The sequence below is a fragment of the Peromyscus eremicus genome, chromosome 6, assembly GCF_949786415.1.
Source record: "Peromyscus eremicus chromosome 6, PerEre_H2_v1, whole genome shotgun sequence".
Classification (NCBI taxonomy): Eukaryota; Metazoa; Chordata; class Mammalia; order Rodentia; family Cricetidae; genus Peromyscus; species Peromyscus eremicus.
Genome location: NC_081421.1, coordinates 89,453,923 through 89,479,166, shown reverse-complemented (window position 1 = coordinate 89,479,166; position 25,244 = coordinate 89,453,923). Strand labels below are relative to the sequence as shown.

The 25,244-nt window shown below is 38.0% G+C and overlaps 1 protein-coding gene across 3 annotated transcripts in view; it reads right to left on the bottom strand.

The window, feature by feature from the left end:
* The window catches only part of Plppr5 (phospholipid phosphatase related 5), a 180,407-nt gene that overhangs the window by 10,045 nt on the left and 145,118 nt on the right, over positions 1-25,244 (bottom strand). For 2 of the 3 annotated variants that reach the window (XM_059264989.1, XM_059264991.1), the window contains 2 exons: positions 14,337-14,513; positions 6,645-6,779 (listed from right to left, as the gene is read on the bottom strand). In XM_059264989.1, the coding sequence (XP_059120972.1) occupies positions 6,645-6,779; positions 14,337-14,513 (312 nt within the window). The remainder of the gene's footprint in view (positions 1-6,644; positions 6,780-14,336; positions 14,514-25,244) is intronic. The other variant, XM_059264990.1, reaches the window with a different exon arrangement.

Genomic DNA, 25,244 nt, shown 5'->3' with positions numbered 1-25,244 from the left:
AAAAAGGCCTGCCTATTATTCTTTGCCTTGTATAGGATGATTCATCTATTGTGTGGAAAAATAAATCCTGAATGCACAGACATGAACAGCAAACGCAATAATTGAAACCATGACTCAGGACATTTGTGTATCCAGTGTAGAGTTAATCCAAAAGATGTTAATAGCTGCTTCAATTATCTTTGCTTTTTCTCATTGTTTAAAAGTTTTTTTCAAAGTATTTCAATCATGTTTTCCCCTCCCCAAACTCCTCCCACATCTTCCTCACCTCCCCACCCACCTAACTTCATGCTCACTCTATCCATCTGCCTGCTTGTCTGTCTATCTGTCTGTCTGTCTACTTACCTATATCTATCTACCTATATCTATCTATGTTTAGCTCAAATTAACAACAGAAAAAAGCTAACAAACACACATAAAGGAACAAAAGAAATAAAGGAAGGAAGGAAGAGAGAGAGAAAGAAGGAAGGAAGGAAGGAAGGAAGGAAGGAAGGAAGGAAGGAAGGAAGGGAGGGAGGGGGAGGGAGGGAGGAAGGAAGGAAGGAAGGAAGGAAGGAAGGAAGGAAGGAAGGAAGGAAGGAAGGAAGGAAGGAAAATCAACACAAATAAACAAGATCAGCCCAGGAGTAGATGCCTGCTGTATTTTATTTGTTTCCCTTTTCTTTTTAAAGCTAAATAAAATACATGAGAATAGGATGTAAATTTTTTTAAAAAGTTTTTCTACAAGCTCAAAACTTGCCTTAAGTGCCTAAAGTGTAAATTTATTTACTCCCACTAACTACTGCAACATCTAATCACTACTAAAGTTACCTTGTGTGGTCCTATAGAACATTGAATACCATTCAGCAGCTCCATGAAACAAAGATTTGCTTTATAAAAAAGCAATTGACTCTTAAGTAGATGGCCGGTTACTCATGACAACATCCTAAAACTTCAAAGGAATTTCTCACAAGGAGCACTGCAGTGTATAATCATATTTGTCTTGGCAAGAAACCGCACAAGTAATCTCAGGTTTGAAGTGCACAGGAACTGGTCTTCAAGCCCAACTAGCTCTCTTTACACACACACACACACACACACACACACACACACACACACACACACCATTCTGAATAAATTTCAGCTCATATTTCTCCTTGATTCCTGTCATTCTATAATATGCTGCCAAGACAATGGAAAGGTCAGTGCACAGGCCTCCTTGGTCATTGGGAGTTCTCTTAGAAGCCATATCATTTCCTTTTGCAGTTCCCATGGTATTAAGCATGTAGCAATCCATCCATAATGGTACATACTCTGTGACATTTGGAGACTTCTGGAACCATTGATACTGCTCACCACTTTTCATTCAGCTGACCGTTTTGCTAATCAGGTTGTGCATTTACATGACCAGTTTCATTGATAGGCACAGGTTTGTGAAAAACCATTTATTATAACTATACAAGGGAGTTTATCTATAAACTATTCCTGCCAGGACTTCCACTTTCTTGTTGGCAAGAGTAAATTCTTTTCCTTTGATTGATTCTTGTCACCTGAAGAAAAGAAAGTATCTACTTAGAGCTGGCTCTATCTATCTTTCTTTGGATCTCCAATATGCAGACAGCCATTATAGGACCACCTATTTCCAATCTAATAAATCCTGCTTTAGTCTAGACAACACAGAGACACACACATCTCTACAAAGAAAAATGTGTGTATTTATATGTGTGGGGTGTGTGTGTGTGTGTGTGTGTGTGTGTGTGTGTGTGTGTAACCATATACGAGTTTGTGCACTCGAGCAGGTACCTGAGAAGGTCAGAGCTGTAAGGTACATTGGAGCTGGGTTTCAGGCAGCCCTAAGCCTCCTAACCCTGATGCTGGGGCTAGACCTTGGGCGCATCTCCTTTAATTACTGAGCCACCCGCCCAGCTCTCTCTGTAGCCTATCTTAATCTACGTGTTCTTACTTTCCTCAGCATGGATTGCCCTCCTTCTTTATGATTTCTAATGTTGGTTTTGATCCTGCCATGCCACTGCCTGTGTGCCTTCACTGCTTTCTAATCCTACAGGTTATAGTTTATCTTTCATTTCATGTTCTCTTTTTCATTTCCTGTACTGTGGGAAGGAGATACTATGGACAATAAATACAATCCAGTTTCTTATGGAGTGTGGTGTGGGGGGGATTGTACAATGCTTGAGCAGATATGTGCATTTGTATGTGCAGGTTGATGGACACTTAACATGTGCAGAAGCCAAAGGTCAACACTGAAGGGCTTTTCCAATCCTTTGTTTTTAGACAGAGTTGCCCCCCTAAAAGTAGAGAACCCCAAGTGGTTAAAATGGCTGCCTGTTTCTGCTTTCCTAGCACCGGGGTTATAGACACACATGACAGCACCTGCCTTTTATGTGCACGCCAGAGATCCAAACTCGGTCCTCATGCTTGTGGAACAAGCACGTCACTAATCGTATCATCTTTGCTCCCTCTCCCTCCCATCCCCTGCCCAGGCAATAAAAGGCACACACTGTCGCCCAGGCAATAAAAGGCACACACTGTCTCCCATGTGGGTCGCAAAGTCACATTAAGGGATCTAAGTTTATGCCTTGATTATTCCCACATGAAGTAACATATATTTAGCTCAGTTAAATTTCCTAAAATGTGTGAGAAAGGATTAATGACCAATCTAGACATTTCTCTTTTGAGATCGTCAACTTCTGAGTGAAAGAGCTGCAAGATGTAGTTCTCTGTCCTCATTTGAATAGAAGGTGTGAGGAGATTCAGACCATGGGCGTTTCAGGAAGAGAACTTTATTTTCATATAGTTTCATTCAGTGTTTGTTGACCCACTACATAGCATGGTTCTGTGCAGCTTAACTTCTACTCCATAAGGCTGGTGGAGTACTTGAAGGCAGTTGTTTCTCTTGCCTTTGATCTGCTTGGTTAATTTTAAATATTGTTTTTTATTTATGTGTTTCAGCGTTTTTTCTATATGTATGTATGTATACCACATGTGTGCCTGCTACCCAAAGAATCAAAAAGATTGTGTCTTGTCTTGGGAGACTGTCTGGAGTTACAGCCAGTTGTGAGTTGCTAAGTGGGTACTGAGAACCAAACCTGGGTCTTCTGCAAGAGCAAACAGTATCTTAACCACTTAGCCATCTTGCCAGCTGTTGGTTTTGCTTGTATTTATTGTTTTGAATGGAAGTAGTTACCCACTCAGTTTGGGGACACTCATTCCGTTTAAAAAGGGTTCCTTCATCGGGCATGAATCAAGAATAAAATTTGGAGTAGGGAAGGATTTTCCTCAGCATGGATCTATTTATGCTGTATCTGATAGAAATTCCTAACATATTGCTGTAATTCTCTTTGATAACAAACTATTATGATATCAAGGCCTTCTTTATTCTTCCTAAAATAGAAGGCAAAAGACAGTAGAAGTATAAATTGTTACAATCACCATTTCCTAGAAGAAAACACAGATCCTTGATTCTTAGATTCCCAAGGGAAATTAATAGTGTTTTAAGTTTCTGGAAACATCCCGAAGCTAACAACACTGCCAATTCTGCTGGAAATGAGCCTTGAAGGAGGAAGCAAACAGAATGAGTCTGGGAGAAAGGGAGGTGTGGTATCTGAAGGGAGCTGATTCCCTGGGAGTGAGACAGTAGAAACTTTAAGGCAGCCTACAAAGGAAAGACACCTGCATATGCAAAAGCCACAGACCCTGGACTGATAGGAAATCTGAACCCTGAAGGGAATACATGAGAGCTAAAAGCAAGATCTCTGTGTTTAATTTGGCACAGAAGAAATAAAGAAAGCACTTTCAAAAGGATCGTGTAGATCTCAAGGGAATAGCACAGAGAGGCAAAATATCCTGGAGAGATTGTCATTTTTCCTAAGGATTTTTGGTCAGTCTGAACTTATCAGTTAATGGGTTTAATGGGGAAACATAAGCAGAACCTTCTAGAAATCAGCTTAAGAAAATGAGATATTTTAAAACTGTAATGATTTCTAGTTGGGCATTTATTCATGAACAGCATAGTATCTGATTACAGAGAGAATGAGGGAGGAAGTGAAGGGAGAAAAACAGACAGAGACAGACAGAGAGAGAGAGACAGAGAGAAGGGGAAGAACTAGAGTCAGAAAAGAGAAGAGGAAAAACAGAGAGGAAAGGAAAGGCCCGGGAGTGGACATACTGCCCAGTTTCACAGTCTCATTTTCTCATGTTTGCGCATTATTATATTTGTTCTCTCTGTGTCTCTATTTCTCTGTCTCTGCCTCTGCCTCTCTTCTCTCTCTGTTTGTCTGTCTCTGTGCCTCTGTCTCTCTATCTCTGTCTCTGTCTGTCTCTGTCTTTCTCTCTCTCCCCTCCCCTTACCTCACCACACTCACACTCCTCTCCAGATACTAGAGGTGAATATCTTGTGTGGTGTTTTGAATAACTGCCTTCTCTATGCACATACACAAGGTTTTATATACATAACATTTCTTTTGAGTCAAGTGTGGTGGGGGACACATGCAATACCAAAACTTAGATGAGGCAGGAGGATCAGGATTTCAAGGCTATCCTAGGCTACATGGCAAATTCGAGGCCATCCTGGGTTACATGAGACACAGCTTCACATATTATTCAACTATAAAAAAGTCTAAAGTCATTAACTTTGAAGGAAAAAAAATGTACTGAGTAGAGTGGCTCAGGTCCCTCAAAAATGAAAACTGTATGTTCTCTTTTGTATGTGAAATCTAGATTTAAATCTTTTAAATCTGAAATATATGTAGAATCTAAGAAACTATAAACAAGCCATTAGCAGAAAAAGGATGAATTTAGGGTGAAGAAATTTTAGAGTATAGGTGAAATGAAAGTATGCCTGGGCAGGAGTGTTCTAGTGTGTAGAAGAGTGATAAGAATTAAGAAATAAGGGACCAGGGGAATGAAGCTTTTCATGTGGTGAAACAGCATCACTTGTGAGGAAGGGTCATAGGTTCTCTCAAAGCTAAGTAAGTTTGAACATTCATTGCATTTTATCAAATGAATGATTCATCTGTGGAAAATGGCTCATCAGAATCCAGTGTGAGAGTTCTTTGTTAGTCACAAAGCACTTGGAATCGTGAAACTCAACAAGATCAATGATTATTATTGTTATTATTATTATTATTATTATTATTATTACAATGGTAAAATACAACAAGTCCATCAAAATAAAAAAAGATCTATTTTAAAGTATGTTAAAAATAAACATTTTGGAGGTTTAGGGTGCTTGAAACTGATTGATGTTGAGGGAAAGAGAATCACTTTTCTTTATGGGGTGCTCACTAGTAAGTTAGCCATGCCCAATGGATGATTCACAACTATGCACATATAGAAAGCACTAATTGGACTCAGTGATTTTTTTTCTAAAATAATTTTAAAAGGAGGACATGAAATTGAGAGGGAGATGTAATGGGGATTCTAGAAAGTGCAGAAGTGGGAGACTGAGAAGTGAATATGACACACAGGATTAATCTGATCACATTGGACACATGGGATCCCTCACCAAGAATACCGTTTTCCATAAATAGAACAAACCATGTTGGCACCTGTGCTATGCTGTGAGATATGCTTAGCAGTGCCCTACTGACCCCATGAACCTTAAAGTGTGCTACAATACACATCAACTTCTATTTATTCAAAAAGAAAACATTTGCTTTCTCTATAGTCAAGTGTAGCTTATGATTATCTCTCAGGAAGTTTTATTCTACATGTGATAAGGCAGAGTGAGAAACTGTCTGAGGGAAAGGAGGTCAATAGTTAGTGGGCAGATAGGAGAGACCAGTAGGGGAGAGGTAGGGATGAAAAGAAAACATAAAGACATGTGAATTTGAGACAAAGCAAGGAATGAGTACATTGGAAGAGCTGTAGGGAAGAAAGGAAAGGGGGAAATGATGCAATTGTATTTTTAATTTAAACTAAAAAAAACATTAAAATATGTGGGCACAGGGCTAGAGAGAAACTGTGAGCTGGCCCTTGAGTAATCATTTAACTAATCACAGTTGCAAAGAACAGCGGCAACATTTAGGAAACATGCCCTTATCTGGTTCATAGAAGTTGCAAGAACAATTTTTGTAAAATACTTGACTTCTTGCTCGCAGGGACACCCCTGAGGCCTGGACATGCTGTGTAAAACACTATCTGTGCACAGACTCAGCCCAGCCTAACCCTCAGTACCATTTTCATCAAGAAAGTAGAGCTGGAGTTTGCATGCTGCCTGATCTGTGTGCACTGAGATTCAGAGCATGTCTCCTGTGCTAATTGCATGATGACAGTTTATGAAGCACTTTCTCATTGACAGAGAACGTGGAAGAAATGGAGTAGACCTCATGAAAAAAATGCATACATTTGAAAACAAATGTGTCTTTTCCTTCTGCCTGTGTGTGAGGCCAGTGAGCAGTATTTCTTAGACATTCTAGCAAAGTGCTGAACGGGTTCTATGCATAGTTACCAAGCTTCCAGCATGAGGGATATCCATGGTTCCTTTACATGAGATACGCGTTTTCTAAGCTGATCTTTCTGGTGATAAATTCTTGCTAAATGACACCCTAAATTCTGAGATTAAGTAAGCAAAAAATAACTGCATGCTCTCTGAACACACAAACAGAAGTAACTGTTGAATTTGGTCTAGTACGGAAGTTGTGAGTCACCTGCACAGACGCTACCTTTTCCAAAGGGCTTTCTACTCGAGGAATGTTGATCATCGGCATCCGGGCCACATTGTCCCTATGTGTGTGCCCATTTTCTGGTTGTCTTCCTTTGAAATTATTTACCACGCACACAACCTAAAATTTCAGGAAACAATTGCAGTTAAGTAAGTCACATATCCTACAACAATCACCCCTTTAAGGAGTTTAACAATACTCCTATAGCAACCAAGTTTTAAAATTATCTAAATGTTATATGAATAAAACTTTACATGTAGACTTACCATGAATAAATTTGAATAGTTATTCCAATGCAGACAGGTTCAAGAAAATTCACCAATGAATATGTATCAGAATGAATAATAACAATTCTGTTATTTCAAAATGTTCATTAATGTATAGACACTATTCAATTCAATCCAAAATTAATACCATAACCTTATAAAAATTCACAGCAGACTAACCTCTCCCTAATGTGGCTAACCTACAACTTTATTTTTATGCTCATTATTTCTCACTGCTTCTAGATTATTGCATTCACACTAATCCTTGAGAGTTGGCACTCTCTAATTTAATAATATCCCTTTAATTATAGTAGTTTATTGTCTATTCTGTCTCATATATATGTAAGATTTGAACAATAGCTTACCAGAGCTACACTATAATAGAAGACCCTTCACATAAAGGAAATTGACCCTCATTTTAACTGATTATATCCTAGAGGAAGAAGGTGAACTGAACCAGGCATGAAAATTAAATTCCTGTAATGTTAAAAATATACATTCCTAATGCATCTCCCAAAGTTTCTGACTTAGTAGGTGACAAATAGGGTATAGAAGACAGAACTATTAAATGCATTCCAGAAGTTTCTGATGCAGGTGAACCATATTTAAGAAACAATGACTTAAGCAACACAGGAAAATTATTTTCTGTGGTGAGTTTATATTAACTACTGGGCAACATATTATTTTCTTTCCCTGGACTTTATATTCTAGAATAAATAGGACTTAACATGTAGTTTCAACCTAATACTCATTTTAAATTAAGTAAATGCTTAATCAATAATGATATGTTTAAATTGTATATTTTCATAAATTCATCAATGGATGACTTTTGTTAAACTTATTAATTAATATTTATTTTGTTTCTAAATTTTTTAAAGATTTATTTATTTTATGTGTATAAGTGTTTTGCATGCATTGTTTTACATGCCTGTTGCCCAAGGAGGTCAGAAGAGGTCAGATGACCTGGAACTAGAGTTACAGATGGTTTCGAGCCAACATGTGGGCAATAGGAACAAAACATAGGTTCTCTGCAAGATCAGCCAGTGCTCTTAATCACCAAGCCATCTCTCTAACTACTTATTGCTAAGTAAGTCTAAATAGCAATTAAATCTTGGTTACTCACCCATTCTTGAATACAATATACAAGTGTATGAAATAATAACATATACTATCATATTTTACATCTCAAATTTTTTTCTTTGCAAGCTCTGATTTACCTTTTTTTTTAAACTTTCCTACGTCCTAGAACTATAGGTTAAAAACATAGATCAAACCCCAATACTACACTACCATGGCTTTTCCTGCATTACCATGACCTTTAAAGTAAGGATGGTAAGGGCTTGAAGGCTGTTATTCAGTATGCTTTCTATCCTATGAAGTTGTTACTTTCATTATCCTACAGAAGACTAAGAGAAGTTGATTGCTTAAGAAATAGAGTCAGAATGTTTTGTCTGTAAAGGGAAGATATTAAATAATGTAGTAAATATATTTGGTGTTGTAGGGTCATAGTCAGTGGCAACTACTCAACTCTTCCCTTTTTAAGGGAAAGCAGCAATTCTATTTGTTCAAAAGAGAAGTCATGTTGACACTCTGATAAGCTTCCCTTACTAAAGCAGGCAGCAGGTCAAACTTGGTCTGCCGGCTGAAGTTTGATGAATGAGCACTGTTCTAACACATAAAGGATAGATTTGATAACTTTAGGTAGCAATTGCAATAAAACAAACAGTTTCACATCCATATCATAACTCACTTCCAGCAATCACTCTTCTACCATATTTTCAGGCAATATCTCTTACTTCAACTCAGAGCTCACCAAACCTACCAGTTGACTAAGCCAGCTTGTCCAAAATGTGCTCTTTCTCAGCCTTCCATGTGCAGGGATTGAAGACATGTACATTGCTCCCCAGCATTTCATGGGTTCTGGAAATCAGAACTCCTCACATAAATGCAACACATGCTTTATCTCCTCATTCTCATGGAAGTCTCCCCTGAGCACTCGGCTATGCAAGCTCACTGTGTTTCAGTGTTTTTGTTTGCCCTATGCTAACATGGAGTTCTGAGTCCATCTGTCAGAGCACCGGTCTCAGTATGAAATTTCATACTGGATAAGGAAGTACTTTGATTCATGTCTCTTTTAAGCGTCTACACTGCACAAATCAGGAACCCCATCTGAAGTTTGCTGTCCCTGTACCCCACTGTCACAGTGAGTGACATCATTCATGAATGAGTACATTCTGACTACAAATTATCAAATTTTGTGGTATATGTCTATAATTAAAAGTTAATTTCCTTTAAAACATTGTAATTTTATATCAATGGCTTCCACTTGTGTAAGTCTGTATTATCCTAAAAAGGTTACACCAATTAGCCACCATTATATATATTTTTGCTTACTTTATGTTGTATTAATAATAAATTTTTTATGTATTCACTTTTTCTTTTCTTCCCATAATTATTGCACTATGAACCTTGTGGAGTCAAACATTATTGGCTCCTAATTAGTGGTTCTTTTATATACTAACTTTATGAGCAAAGATCATGCTCAAGCTCTTTAATATAACTAGGTCTCAGTTTTTAATCTGCATAGTGAGGACAATATATCTAAATAAAATGCTGCAATAATTGTTAGTCCTATATAAATAACATGACAAGCCTATTATTGGGATCAACAAAGCTGAACACTTCCATGTATCATGAATAATCAATCATATCAATCAATAATCAACAACTCCTGCTCAAAACTAGTTGTTCTGTATTTTGCAAAGCATTATGATTCTACTCCTTACCCTTGAGCAAAATGTACAGAGATGAGGATAGATTTAGAATACAATATAATTCCTTTTAGGATGCTAACAGTACAGACTGCTACATAGTAGGAAATAAGGAGGCAAATGAGAAGTAGGTGATGAAGGTTACTGCCTAGGAAAAGTGGGACTTGGATGAGTCAAATCTTATCTATGTAGCAGATTGGAAGAGAGGTGTAAGGGGTAGACATGATAAGCAGTGCAACAAGGCTATGCTTACTACACATGGAGTTTTGTTGAGTCTTTCAAAGAACTCATAGTAGCAAATTAAACAGTTATTTTTAATCCATTCTGCCCATATACAAGACCTTATTCCAGATACTTGAAAAGATAGGCAGTGAACAAAATGAACAGAAATATTTCTCCACAGAGGCTTATTTGGAAGACATAGGTGATAAAACAAATACATCAGATGTGGTATCTAGGAGTTTCAATGTGTTAGAGAGAAACACAGAACAGAGACTAAGGAGAGATGTTCTGAGCATGACTTGGGGAAGGTTTCACTATTTGGGAAATAGCAAGATATGAATAACATATGCAGAGTCACATACGTGCAAAAGCAAGACTCAGATATCCATCCTCTTATTCTCACTTTCAACTGAAATACACAAAAGAAAGGGAATTCCCACAGAACAAATGTGTAGGAAGGGCAGGCTTGTTTTTGATAAGGGAAGGAGGCTGAGTGAGATTCCAAGAGTGGGAGAGTGAAATGCATAGAATACCTTTCCCTAGTAAGTAAGCAGTCAGGTCATGGTGGACCCTGGAAGTGCAGTGGAATGTCTAAAGTTGATGCATCAGTGAAGGTTTTGCTTTGTCTTGTTACTGACAATGAAATATTACAATATAGACAAAAGCAGCAAGGTTGTGGTGTGAGGGATGTCTGAAGTAAAGGAACGGTAGCTGTACTTGAGATAGGACGCACGCAGTTCTGGTTAAAGGGGAAAATTGGGTAGTGGAAATGAACCTGGAGTAGATGAATCACTGGTTGTGGGGATGAACCAAGAGAATGAGTCAGAGGTAAATGCTAGGTATAGGTAATGGGTACTGAGAGGAGGTGTCTTTGAACCACGACAGCGGCATAGAGTAGACTGATGTTAATTTTATTTTGGAATCATTTTAGAATCCTGAAAATACTGCATGATAATTGCAGGACATTTGCAGAGCTGGAGTGACTGCACAAAACAAATGCTCTACTGAGTTATCCAAATGAGGAGTCTGGGAGTCATCACAAGTTGTTTCCTGTACCTCAGCCACATCATCTTGTGTTCCCTCAGGCTCTTTCTTCCCTCTCCCTTCCAAAGAATCTCCCTTCTCTCTCGGTCTCTACGGTCCAGTTTATACTGTCTTATTTCCCTGGTTTTTCATAACGTGTCTCCTCTATCTTCACCTGCCGTTTTATTCTAGAGCATATTTTTAAAGCAAAAATCTCATACGGTAAAAGGTAATGAGTGGAAACAAACTACCACTTACGGACTTGTGTTTCACTCATTTTCGGGGCCATTCACGAAGCATGTACTACATTGTTTAGCCTTCTGTAAGTTCAAAAATGAGCCTTTAGGGAGCCTCTGATTCTCCTCATTTAAAGAGGGATAGAGGAGCACAGAAAGCTCAATAAAGTACTCAGTGGGAAAAATTGAGTACATGAAGAAACTTGGACTCAAACAAGCTTATTCGCTTTCTACTCATTTGAAGGCAGGGGCTACTAACTCACCTACATTTTAAACAAAGATCCACATTATTCTCCTGGCACACAAATTATTTCCAATCTCCCATTCGTGATGGGAATCTAGTACCATTCCAGAATGCTACGCTTTCTCATTTGTAAAGTGTGTCCTGGACCTGCAGTATAGGAAGGGCTCCATGCTTGCTGTCCTTAGGCAGCCTTTCATATTGTCTCTGTGTCTCGTGCTTTGTTCTCTTTCCATACACAGAATCAACCTGTCCTCTTTATAATCTTCCCAAGTTGATAGACCATGTCATCTTGACTGGTATGTTACCCCAGTGAAGTTAATATTTCCAGTACCTATTGGTAAATTGTATTTAATTCTCCGTAAAGCTCCATGTCTGTTTTCCTAGTAGATTGTAATGTATTTAAGCATCTTAGCTATCTCTTTTTTTCAGGTATTTATTCACATCACCAAGCACAGCACTTGTATTAGCGTAGGGACTTGGCAGAATTTTATTTTATGATGGAAGAGAGAAAAGGAGAGGTTAAGGGAATAGACTAATCCCCCAAACAAAACTCTCAACTCCACTGGAGACAGGTCATGCTTACAAGAGCTTCCTTGATTCACCAGTTGGTACCTTTAGGCACTTCTGTAACAGGAATGTTAAATCAGTCTTTTAATAAAAAAAAAAAAAACAGAACCAGATATTGGGGTGAAAGCTGAAGGATCAGAGAAGCAGAGCAAGCCACAGCCACCATCTCTTAACTCACCAACTCCTCAGCCTGAAAAAACTCAGCAGATAGGCCTCTAGTCCAATGAGCTTCCTCAGCCAAAAAGGCTTCGAGTTCCTGTCTCCTCACACCTTATAAACCTTTCCCCACCCAGGCATTACTTCCTGTCTCATCCTCTCTAGTGCTGGGATTAAAGGTGTGTGCCACTACTGCCTGGCATCTATGTTTAATCTAGTGGCTTGTTCTGTCTTCTGATCTTCAGGCAAAGTTTATTAGGGTACACAATATATCACCACTTTTTCCCTTTTTGTCTAAAATAATAAATAAAAATAATAAATAATAAAGAAAAGGGGGCTTGAGCTCAGGGGAGATCCACAGGCTAGCTCTTCATTTCTCAAGTTCTCAGATAGGGACTGGTCTGAGAAGACACTAAGGTTCTGGCTTTAAAGGATCTGGCCAAGGCACTGAGATGCTCTCTGGAAGTGCAGGAAGACTGCAATGGCCACAAGAAGAACAGCAGAAGGCTGATGAGGTACCAGGAAAGATAATCTACGTCTAGGGAGCTAAATGCGGTAACATCATCATTTCCATCACATTTTTGCTTTATTTTAAAAGTTAACCAGTTTCAACTGTGCTGAGTAAAAGCAAGGAAAGTTTTTGATCAATGCTTGGCCCCGAGTTTCATGAGACAGGGGTGTTAAATGGTAACTTTAGCCCAAGTCTGTTGCTGTATTTGGATGATGAAATTTAGCCAAAAGTGCCTGCAAGACTCAACAGTAAACAATCTGTATCTTATCTAGTTACCTGTAACCAAGCAACTGAATCTCAGCTATTCACATGAAGCTCAATCTTTAGCCAAATCAGAGGCCATGAGCTGCCAGAATATTGCCATAAAAGGCAAATGCTGACTAGAGTCCACCAGATTACTCAATGTCTCTTCCTCTTCTCCGACTGCATCTACAAACTCAATCCGTGACAGGGAGGGACATTCTGAACTGACTATTCAACTCATGACAGATTTTGAAAAAACTTTCCATCCAGAGTCTTTCAATGACCTTGAGACTAACAGTCAATGGTGTTACAAGAAAAAAAAATGAAATTCAGGATATGGAGTAGACATGAGGTCATGTCCATTAATTTCTTACAGTAGGTTTTAGAGGAAACATTTCCTTTCAAGTTCCAGGCACATAAATTGTACTCAAACATACAAATGAAAAGTTCATGCACGATTTTTGCCTACTGATTATTAACTAGAAAAAGAAGGCAGAGAAAGGGAGAAGCAAGTATAATGAAAACAACTCAAATGGAATCAAAGTGGAAGTAAAGTGTTTCTTAAGCTATGGCATGTCCCTTTAAAAGCTTTTTGATTTAGAAAGTATACACTTGGTCATCTAGGTAAGATGGTGTATAAAGCCCCACAAGTAATGGTCTGACAATTTTCAACTCAGGCTGAAATCTTCTAATGAACAAAATTATAGATACATTGCAAGTCTATTTTTAGCAGGCATACAGGTGGCACTCCATTAAAAGACTATGTACTTCCTTCACTGTGTGGAAGACATGACTAGGGACGATAGAGTCCCCATCACAGTCTCTGACTGTCTCAGTCCCCAAGGTGAAGTGATTTGCCTTACAATTCTATGTTATGAGAACATGTGTGGCACAGATCTTATGGAGTGCTCAGATTGAAGGCATGAGGCTCTTGGGTCCTTGAGGATGTTTTAATATACTAGAGGCAAATCATCCTGAATAATTCTGTAAATATACAAACAACCCAGTCTACAATACTAATTGAGGAGGGATAGATGAGATGGATTAGTGGGTAAAGGTACTTGACCTGAGTTTAACCCTCAGCCCTCACATGTGGAAGAAGAGAAACAATTCTCGCAAGATGTCCTTTGGATCTACACATGAACGCCATGGCACATGTATCTCCTCTGGGTCCCCATAAGTAAATAAATGTAAAATACTATTTGAGGATGACTGGTTATTTAGCTCTGATTATTTCACATAAAAGTATTTTAAGTGTATAATTTATTTATTATTCCTCTCCAAACCTAATCTTAAGAATAAATGCAAGAAAGAAAAAACGCATAATCAAAACCATACATATTATCACATAATATATCACAATGATTCATCCTTGCAGTTTTTTAGAAATGATGTTCAAGTTTATTAAAAACAAACATACTTTCAAAACTGTACTTACCAGAAATACTGCTATGGATATTCCAACTAGAAAGCCTGCTATCACATCAGACCAATGATTTCGATATTCTGCTACTCTGTTGAGTCCAGTAAGAAAGGCCAGACACATTAGTCCCAAGCATAGAACGGGCTTAGCAAGTCTGGTGCCTTTGGCTTTGATAGTGTTGGTAATATACATCTGAAATAGCAAATAAAACAAGACTGTTCACCAAAGTATCTTCTTGAGATACACATCAAATACATTATATATAAGATACAAAAATATATTTATCAACTATATATGACTGTGTGGTTTTAATCATCAACTACAGTTTATTATTCTAGTAGTCTAAAAAAGGTTGATTACTTGGTGTTGAGCTACATAGAATTCTAACTCCCTACATAGCCAGAGCTGACCGTGAATGCTGGGATTGTAGGTGTGTGCCACCATACCTGAAATTAGGCTTTTGATGACTATTTCTTAAATGTAGAATTTAAGAATGCCAACTATTTAACTTATCTGTCATGGTCATTTCTTACTAATGACCATTTAAAAAATTTGTGTGTGTGTGTGTGTGTGTGTGTGTGTGTGTGTGTCCACATTTCCACATGATTGCAGATAGAGGCCAGACATAACAGATCCCCTGGAACTGGAGTTATAGGCAGTTGTGAGCTGTGAGATGCAGATGCTGGGAACCAACTCAGGTCCTCTGCAAGGGCAGTGCATTGACTGCTAAGCCATCTCTTCCATCCTATGAGAACCAAGTCTTATGCAGCATCATCAGTCATCTAGGAACATGAGCACAGTTATTCCAAGTGCTCTCCTACCCTCCATCCCACAAACATTTTTAATGAACTTTTGTTCACCTGAATTTACATGTTAAGTCACTCTCAACATTACTATTATAAGGGGTAAATTGATGATATATTGGTGTTTCCATTTATTTGTGCTGTATGGACAGGATACACACTTGGTCAAATCAGGATTAAAAATAGCTAGAAAAATTAAATTGAGATTTCTACCAAATTGATGGGACTGTGAAGAAGGTAGTCCAGACAGTGAAGAGACAAGGCTAGTTTTTATGTTGTTATCTGAAAACATGAGATTAAACACCAATAAAGAACACACCATGTTAACCAGTTGTGCTGAAAGAAATATGTCCAGTTTGTAAGCAGCATGCTCAAGAATAATCTGGTTCTTCTCCCAATCTCACTTATTCTATAGCTTCATTGCTCACAATTTAAATCGCATGTCATTCTGTTAGCAAACCTGCTGACTTCCAAGGGGATGGTGACAGCACTCAAGTCAACAATATAGAAATTGTGAAAGAGGCAGGTTGGAAAGCACACCTAGATTGTATGGTGTTAATATCAGTAAATATCTGGTACTCATAACACACTCAGAAAAATACTTATAGATGGATGTAATCTATCATTATATTCTATAATCTCAACTGTTACCTTGAATCAGATAGAAATACATTTGCTTATGAGAGTAGACTAAAAGAGCTGTGTCTAAGCTTTTAGTTTATAATGACCATTTTAGAATACTATGAAATCCAGCAATTATCTTTTTGCTTTTTTGTTGTTGTTTTTGCTTTTTTTTTTTCAGGGCAATGTTATCTGCCAGAAGAAGCTTATGCATGCATAAGCTGTTCAAACAATTCTCATCTTCTCCATGGCCAAGCTCTATCCTTTGTAATTTGTCTCGGGGCTCAATATTCTGAATGAAATATAAAAAGAAAGGAGAGGGATTGTCTCAGTTGGCCAATGACATTTGGAGCAAGGCCTGTAGAGTTTCAGCTTGTGTTCAGGGTCCTTCAGATTTCATTTATAGAGAACAAGGAAGGATACAGAGGGAGAGATGAGAAAGAGTAAAGTATGGTGTTGCCCTTGTGAGACAGAACATTAAAGAACTCTGTCCACAGGAATAACAAAGACATCGGGCAGGGAGGTTTTGCAGTGATGCCACCAATAGGGAAATCTCTCTTCTGAAGGGTATGTGGAATTTGGGCCGCTCATGGAATTTTCTTTAACAATTCTCTACTTTTTCATTTCTTCACAACTGGAAAACTCAAAAGATAACCTACCCTTATTAGAATAAATGTGAGTTAACTGAATGATATGAATCATGCTAATATTTATTAAATCTGTCATTGTACAGTAAATGGTTCCTATCCATGGCAATGTTTTTAAGAATTTATCTTATTAACTCTTTAAAATAATCCTACAAGTTTGATATCATTATTACCTTCATTTTATAAATTAAAAAAAGTGGATCAAGATAAAGCTTATTGTAGGCCACACAATTTAATTTGGGGGTGGCACCATTGGCAAAGAAGAAATGGGACTATAAGCAAAGAGCTTTGGCACTTCCTGGTCATAAGGGCTTAGGCGGCTCTTGTGTTTCTTTTTTCTTCACTGAGTTCTTTTGGGGAGAAAATGGTCAAAATACCTAAACAGATGCAAGACAGCTAGAAGTAAACACAAGACAAAGATGCCATCATAGCATTCTAAGAGTAACAAAATAGCCTGCTCCATCATTAGGGATGGAGAATACGAAGAAGGGCAAAATCCCTACAGAATCTCTATGGCTTTGGTAAATGTTTGTCATCATTCCCCAGGGGCCATCTCAGATACTCTTTACTTGATCAATTCTGGTGGTCCAGACAAATTATTGGCTTGGGCTATAGCTGCTTCAAGTTCAAGGATGACTCATTTCCTGAATTACCCTGCTGACTCAGTAAGGCACACAGGGAGCACCAAACAGTCTGGCCAGTGTGCAAACTAATGAAAATATGCCTCTATTAGAAAGAATTCAAGTTTGATTTTTCTTCTATTAAATCCAAGGCTAATGTCCAAACCCAGAATGAAGTGTGAGAGGTCACAGGAGCTATGAGAATTACAAAAGTTATAAGAATTTTATAAGCCATAAATATAACATTAAGGTTGATGATAGCAATGCTTTATAAAGTACATGTATTGTTGCAGTGTAATCACCATGAATATAACCAAAGACAAATTACAGAATTTTTCATCTGAACTATGCAACACTCTAGTTCTTTATGACAAGGGCCTTTCAAACAGTCTACTTGTGTTATCCTTGTGAAAATTCTATCAAAGCTAATCTGCAGAAGGGGAAATCATAGCATAATGATCTACCGAGGATGCTAGATATAGGACAGGGATTGATTATTTATGCTTTCTTGGTTTCTAATTCACTTATGAAACCATCTAGGTTAACCAGATGTTAAAAGGTAGCTAAAATAAACACAAACAGAAGGTGGGTGTGATTTGAGCAGGATGGTGTTCCCTCCATTCTCAAGGGTCTGTGGATGTTCACTAGCTTAGAGCCAACTCATTTAACTGTATTGTCCATCCTTATTCACTCATTCAATGCAAGAAGATGCAGAAGGCCAAAGCTTATCATTTGATTCCTGATAAAATCCCACTATACATTCTTTCAGATTTCTCTTTGCTTACTTAAATATATACAATAATTAATGCATATACACAGAGGCTTTGCTGACTAGTCACTTTTATAGCTACAATGGGCTACTATTGTGTGATATTGGTTGTTTCACTTGATGTAGCAAACGCCAATCATTTAGCCAAATTACAAAATATACTACTTATAAAAGAGTCCTGTTATAGCCGATATATTTAACTTGGTAAGCACCTGCTGTGTGTCAAAGGCCATGTTAAATTTATCCAAGGAGGAAGCCTACAAGGTTTTATTCTGAAGGATGAGCATGGGTGTCCAGGCCAGTGCAAACGGAAACTATTATGGGGAACAAGGCTAGATACAGGTAATAACCTGGGTAATCCAGCCAAGTGCTCCCAAAGAACCTTGCTCATCTTCTCAGAACTCTAGCCATGGTTTCCAGTTCTTGTTTTCTTATTTGTTTCCTGCACTACAGGGGAGATATAGTAATGAAGCCTGGTCCTTCACAGTAAACTCTGCACTTGGCTCTTGACTTGACTTACAGGGAGCTCTTAATAAAACTAAACTTAATAAAGAGAGGATTGAGTGAAAGACAGCTACAAGGGAGAGCACAGAGTATTTGTAACATTTGTCACTTTGTAGAATAATGTATACATTGCCATGCTTCTCTCCATTATAATGTTCTATTAGAATGGAACCTTTGTCCATTCCCTGCTATATCTATAATGCATAGAAGGCTTTTTATGTAGTAGGCATTCAAAGCTTACTGCATGAAAGAAGCATGAAAGGCGTAGTTGGAGAAAGGTGTACTTTTCAACTTCCATTACCTGAAAGCACACCGCCACTTGAAATTATCTTGAATATGTATTTGTTTACTAACTTGTTGTCTTCCTCCTTTTATTGTCTTGTATTTCCAGGAGCAAGGTCTACAATGGGGTAGTCACTTATAACAAGAAGAATATGAGACCCCAAATGACATCTGTGAATCTTCAGTTCCTTGTTATTTCTTGTAGATGTGGTTCCTAATCACTGGAGTCTTTGAGAACAGATAATGTTCCCTCATTGTAGCCAGAGAAAAAGACTTGGTGAAGCCATGGATGGAAGGAACACAGATATACTCTGATAAAGCTAGGAAAGGTGAGGGATTAATTTACCACTTGAATGTCCTCAAGGTTGGCTATCGGATGACAAGTTCCCTTTAGCCCAATGAGACCTATTTCTATGATCATACACTTGCATTGCTCTGATATTTCCTATGTTCAATAGAAAACAACCATACTGAGGGAGTATCTGTTTAAAGTATGAATTAATTAATGCTAAAAATTGTAACAATGTTCCATGGGATAAAGTAAGTATGCCATAGTGATTAAACCATCCACATTTGAATCAGAAAAATATGTGTTGGTGTCCCAACTCTGACACTTGCATAAGGCAAGTCGTGGTGATTTGAAAAAGAATGATCCCCACAGGCTCTTGTATTTGAACGCTTGGTATCCAGTTAGTGGAACTGTTGGGGAAACATTAGGAGGTGTGGTCTTGTTGGAGGGGGTGTGTTATTGGGGTCAGTGGTCGAGGTTTCAAAAGCCCATGCCATTCCCAGTTAGCTCTTTCTGCCTCCTGCTTGTGGATCAAAATGTAAGCTCTCAGCTATTGCTCCAGCATCATGTCTGCCTGTCTGCTGCCATACTCCCAGCCATGATGGTCATGAACTCTAAACAGATGAAACTGTAAGCACAAATAAACTCTTTCTTCTATAAGTTGCCTTGGTTGTGGTGTCTTATCTTAGAGACAGAAAAGTAATAAGACACAAGTCTAAGCATGTCTATTTACCAAACAGAAATGAAAATTAAGATATTGTTCCGCAGCACGATAAGACTCAAATACGATAGTGTAGCTAAAATGCATAGCATAGCATTTGGTCTGTAGTAAAGCCTAAATAACTGTAGGGGTTAAGTTGGAGGAAGAACAGGAAGCATCATAGAATCAGGACCATGATCTAGGACAGTGCCTGCTGAATGGTGATCATTAGACTTAAGATAGCATTATGGCCAAGTATTCAGGGAACCCCTCCTGTCTTCAGGATTCTGTCATGTTTTTGTCATACTGTTTTATCCTTTTCTCCCTTCCTTTTAGATCCTGAAGGCATGCTCTACTTATCATCTTGTAAATGATTATCATGTACTCTCTTCCCTTGACTTCCTCTTTGCAATTGATGAAAGAGCCTCAATTTCTTCCACCAGGGCAGGAACAACTCCACATTTCAAAGTTTTCTAACATCCACAAGTCATTTCCCAAAAATGTAGCACTCAGATTAAGATCACCAGTGAATGTGTAACCATTGGCTGGCAGCCTCATGGTACAGTAGATAATCTAAAGAGATACACTTGTATTCCTCCCTTTGGTCATCAGACTATTGAAAAAGTAGACTTCAAAGAATTTTTAAAAATCACCAGGAATTCCATACTACACAAAACAAAAATTAGAACCACAGCTAGAGCAAGAGGAGGAACTTGCCTCTCAGGAAAAAAAATCTCACACAGTTCTGACAATTTGCCTCAGTCAAATTATCCTATGTATTAGTTAATTTTCTTTTGTTGTAATTAAAACACCATGGCCAAGGTAATTTATAGAAGAACTGGTTTACTTGGCTTACAATTGCAGAGGGATAGGAGCCTGTCATGGTCGGGAAGCACGGCAGCCATGGAGACAGAAACTCGATGTGATGCCCAGAGCTCACATTTGAACAACAAGCACACAGAAGAGAGAGCACACTAGTCTTTTATCTCTCAAAGCCCACCTCCAGAGACACACCCTCCAACAAGGCCATACCTTCCAGACCTCCCAAACAGGACCATCAGCTAGAGACCAAGAGCTCAAATTCCTGAAACCATGGAACACATCTCATCATTTAAGCATCATAGCATAGGACTCTCTGTTGGCTTTTCCTTCCTCCTTCTCTATAAAATTACACATACTGCTACAGAAAAGAGACGAATGAGTCTTCTCCTCCCTGAGTCAGGCAAACTGTAAAAAGAACTTATTTTTATTTTACAATTTCTGGTTCCTAATTTTTTTAAGATATGGGAAAATTATGCAGCAAGTTTACAAATTAAGTACCCCATTAAAGTACCTACTCCACTCACCAACCTGAGGAGCAGTGTGGCTTTTCTAGATGGCAAGCTATCAACACAACTCAGTGGTCCATATTTGGTAATCAGGTCAGGATTGGAATATCTTTTAATGTCTTAGCTTTTGACAGTTTTGGTTAATATAATCTTAAATACTGGGATTTGTTTCATATCTTCCTAACATTTCTGCTCATATTATCTGTCTGTCATTGACTGAGTCTTCCATAGCTTCATAACAGAGACTGAAGCCCATTCAAGTTCCTTTTATTCTGCACTTGTAGAATTTTTCAAAGTAACATTCAACATTGTAAAAACCACCTTGAACTTTTATCCTGGCATTTATAATACCATCTCTTCCCTGGTCTTTTAAATAGCTAAAGAGAGTCCCTCAAATGACAAACATCCAAGATGGAATGCTGTTTGCAAAATGGCACAGCAACTTTAATGCAAACAAACTCAGGTATTCCTTCACACTCATGCATGAATCCTGAAAGCCTTATTAGTGTTATAATTTTACTTCATATTATTATTTGTATTTATAAATTTGCCCAAATAGTAATGTAAAGGCATTTGAGAATATATGCAGAATGAATAGAATGGGAATATTGTAATGGTGGAAAACTAAGGACTTTCCAAGACAGATTTGTATTCCAGGAAACCAGCCCTTCAGTGCTGTAATGGAGGTGGGGTAATGATGCAAAAAACAGTGATATGTTAAAGTGTTAGAACTCAGAAGATGAATCCCAAGTCAGGGATTTTTGCCATATTGATTGAAAATAAAGATATTAGGAGGCCTCAAAAACAAAGTCCTTTTTATTGTGCCCTCCTGTGTCTCATTCCTTTCTTTTCACCCGAAGGAAGCCATAGAAACCAAAATTCCTATTTCCCAAGATGGAAGACAAGAGCTAGAAAGAGGAGTCATACCCCCTTGTACTGGGATTCACTTGGCCCATCTATACTCACAAACAATGACCCTCTTTTCATCTTCAACACATCTTCTAACCCTAGGTTCCTAATCTTAGCAACCTATCGTCCATTACTGTGCTATTTCCTATGAGAATGTTTTTCTAATCACACAAGTCCTTATAAATAGAAAACGTTCCCTGGTGGTAGGAAGAAAGAAAGACTCTGTGAAGCCATGATCCTGTCTTTGAATGACACAAGGAACACATACAATCCAGACTATGCTGGAAAAAAGAGTAACCACACTCCCCCTCCCCGCCATCACTCATCTGTGGCCTTGATACCTCTAGTTCCCATGGCAACCATCTTATCAGTTACCCACTTTCCTGTATTAGGGACATATTAAGATAGGTGTTCTACCAATTCAATCCAGAAATGAAGTATAAGTCCTTCTATTTTCTCTTATCCAAGGATAACTTTCTTTTGGGATGTAGTCTAATTTAAAGGTACTCATAAACATAAGCAAATGCACAAGATAGCCATTTAGTCTTCCTGCTCGGCTGCTCCAGCACCTTACCCTAAGTGAGCAGTTCCCTCTCTCCCATGTATTGATTATGCTCTGTATTTTCTCTCCTACTGGCTTAAGCAAAATCCTCAGATCTCCCTGTTTTGCTTCAGATATGCCCAAATTAGATTTGAGAATTAGAAATTCTTGTTCTTCAGGCAGACACAACCTAATTCAACCATTAACGAAGCATGAGCTTCTTTTTCTGATTGGCACTGAATTCTCTTTTAAGGACTGCCCTTCACTGAAGCACTGAATCCAATATGGAACCTGTAGATACTACAGCTGATGACTCCTTCAACTGTGGCTGCTGTAACTACAGGAACCAAATCTTTTATTCTATCTGATTTTAATTAAATGAAGTCTAATTGAATTAAATTGATCTCAAAACTACTGCTTGATTAGGTTATTAGGCAATTTTTAAATATGTTTGGAACTGGAACTAATTGGGTATGCAAGCTTACATTTTACACTCCGGAATCTATGAAATCTAAATGTGGATCAAATATTTCAGATGAAGACTCGGTATCTGAATTAAGTTGTAAAATATGTGCTGGATTTAGAAAACTTGAAAAAAAAAAGGAATAAAAGACACATCTAATTAAATTTATATTGATATATGTTAAATGATGATGTTTTAGATATACTGATAAATGCTTTCAAAATATCACAATTATTGATTTTTAAATGCAACTATTAAAAATTTTCAAGTCATAGCTCACTTTATACTTTGTGTGTGTGTGTGTGTGTGTGGGGGGGGGGGGGTGGTGTGTGTTTACATATGTTTATGTAATATATGCACACATGAGCATGTACCTCAGGTGTCTTCTTCAACCTCTCTGCACCACAGTTTTTGAGATATAGCTAAACCTGGAACTCACCTATTAGGCTAGGCTGCTGGCCAGCCACCTCAGGGACCCTCTCACCTCTACATCTTGCACTGGGATGACAGATGTGTGGGCTTTTTGGCCCAGGTGCTGGGACTTGAACTCTGGTCCTGATACTGTACATCAAACACTCAAGTATCAACTGACACATCTCCTCAACCCCTCGCTTTACATTTCTATTAAACAGTGCTGACCTGTCAAAAACATGGTAATTTAAGGAGAAAAGAAATGAGCTTTGAATTCTCCTAGATCACATCCATTCATCATTTACTGTTAGTGTGTTTTTTATTTATTGCATTGGCTGGTGTGGCTCCTTACCAACTCTGAGGCCACTTTTCATGTCTCCTTTGCTCTGTCAGACAACAGTTCTAGGTACCTTGCATAATATTAGTATGTGAACTTCTCAAACTGCACACACTCTGCTAAAATGATATTGTGGAATTATTGGAAGACTCTAACAAACTTACACAGCCTGTTTTCCCGTATTCCAATAATCATAACAGCTTCTAATTTTTTTACTTCATTAAAGTTAATGAACTATTTTATATTTTTATGAGTTTAATAATCTAGGTAAAGCCAATCTGCCACTGATGAGCTCTTTAACCTTAGACAAATTATTAACCTTCTCTGAGCTTTGCTGTACCATTGATAGGTGAAAACGGCAACGCTGTTTGCAGGATTTAGCAGTTACCACATAAGTAGGGTTTTATTATTCTCGTAGGCCCATGAACGCTTATATTTACTTGGAGACTAGAATAAAGGATGAAATGATACAGTTACGCTAAAATTATACCAGAGAAATAATAAATATTTAATTATCTAATGGGCGGGCCAGATGGTTCAGTAGTAAAGGCATTTCCCATCAAGCCTGATAATCTTAATTTGATCCCTGTAACCCACATGATAGGAGAGAACCTCCACTTGTAGTCCATGGCACATGAGTTTGTGCACACATTAAAATAAATAAATACATGTAACTTTTAATTGACCAATTACAGACACAGGGGGCAAAGGTTTTTATAATATTTGAGAAATCAGATGTTAGCATCCTTTACTCTTTAACAGCTTCAATGGACATCTAACAAGGATTACATCATCCCAAATACAGGATTTATCCCGCCGTTGATGTCCTTGAATGGATAACATTAGAGAATCTCAAATGTGAAGTAAGTAACAAGCACCTCAGTGTTTAGGACCAGCTGGTACATGCAGTTTCAATTAGAATACGCTCAGTAACTCAGCTGCCCCCGGCACAATAGGTGATTGATGGCCTAGCTGTGAACAACAACCCCTTCATCATTGCCTCAGTCACCTTATCCCTGAAGTACAGCAATGGCTGATTTCACATGGAGACCATTTCTCTCTTGTGTGACGCCTAATAAATGGATTGCACACATAGTCCTTCATCCATCAGATGGAACAACACAAACGGTCTTACAATGCCATTGTCATCTCTAAAGTCAGTATCACTTATGCTCCTCTTACATGCATTTGTTTTCCATGCACTGATCAGAAAGCAAGGTAAATTTTGCATAAATACAGTCTACTATCTTTTTTATGTTCTTTACAGAAGAAAACAACAAGCTGACTTTTGAGGGGTTACCGGCAAACAAAATAGATTTGACTGCTGTGGTTTCCAGAGCTGTGTCATCTCCAGGATTTAGAAGTATCTCCCTAGGAAGAAAGGAATTAAACTGGCATGCAAATGGCCAATTTGAAATTTTTAAATCCTACAAAGAAATGCACAGTGGAGTGTTAGGAAAATCTGAGGGATTTATTTTGGCTTAGCTTACAGGCAAACAAAGAAAGTAAAATCCCCAAAAAGCTGTTAAAGATGTCTATAAAAATTTAAGCTGAATGTTAAAGACAAAGCTACTGAACATATATTTCAAGTGTTTCTAACCTACCCTTAAAGTTTCAATGGCAGTATATCTTTAGGAGCTTGTTGTGTTAAGGAAAGAAATTATAGTCATTAGCGATGTGATATTCTATTTATATGATA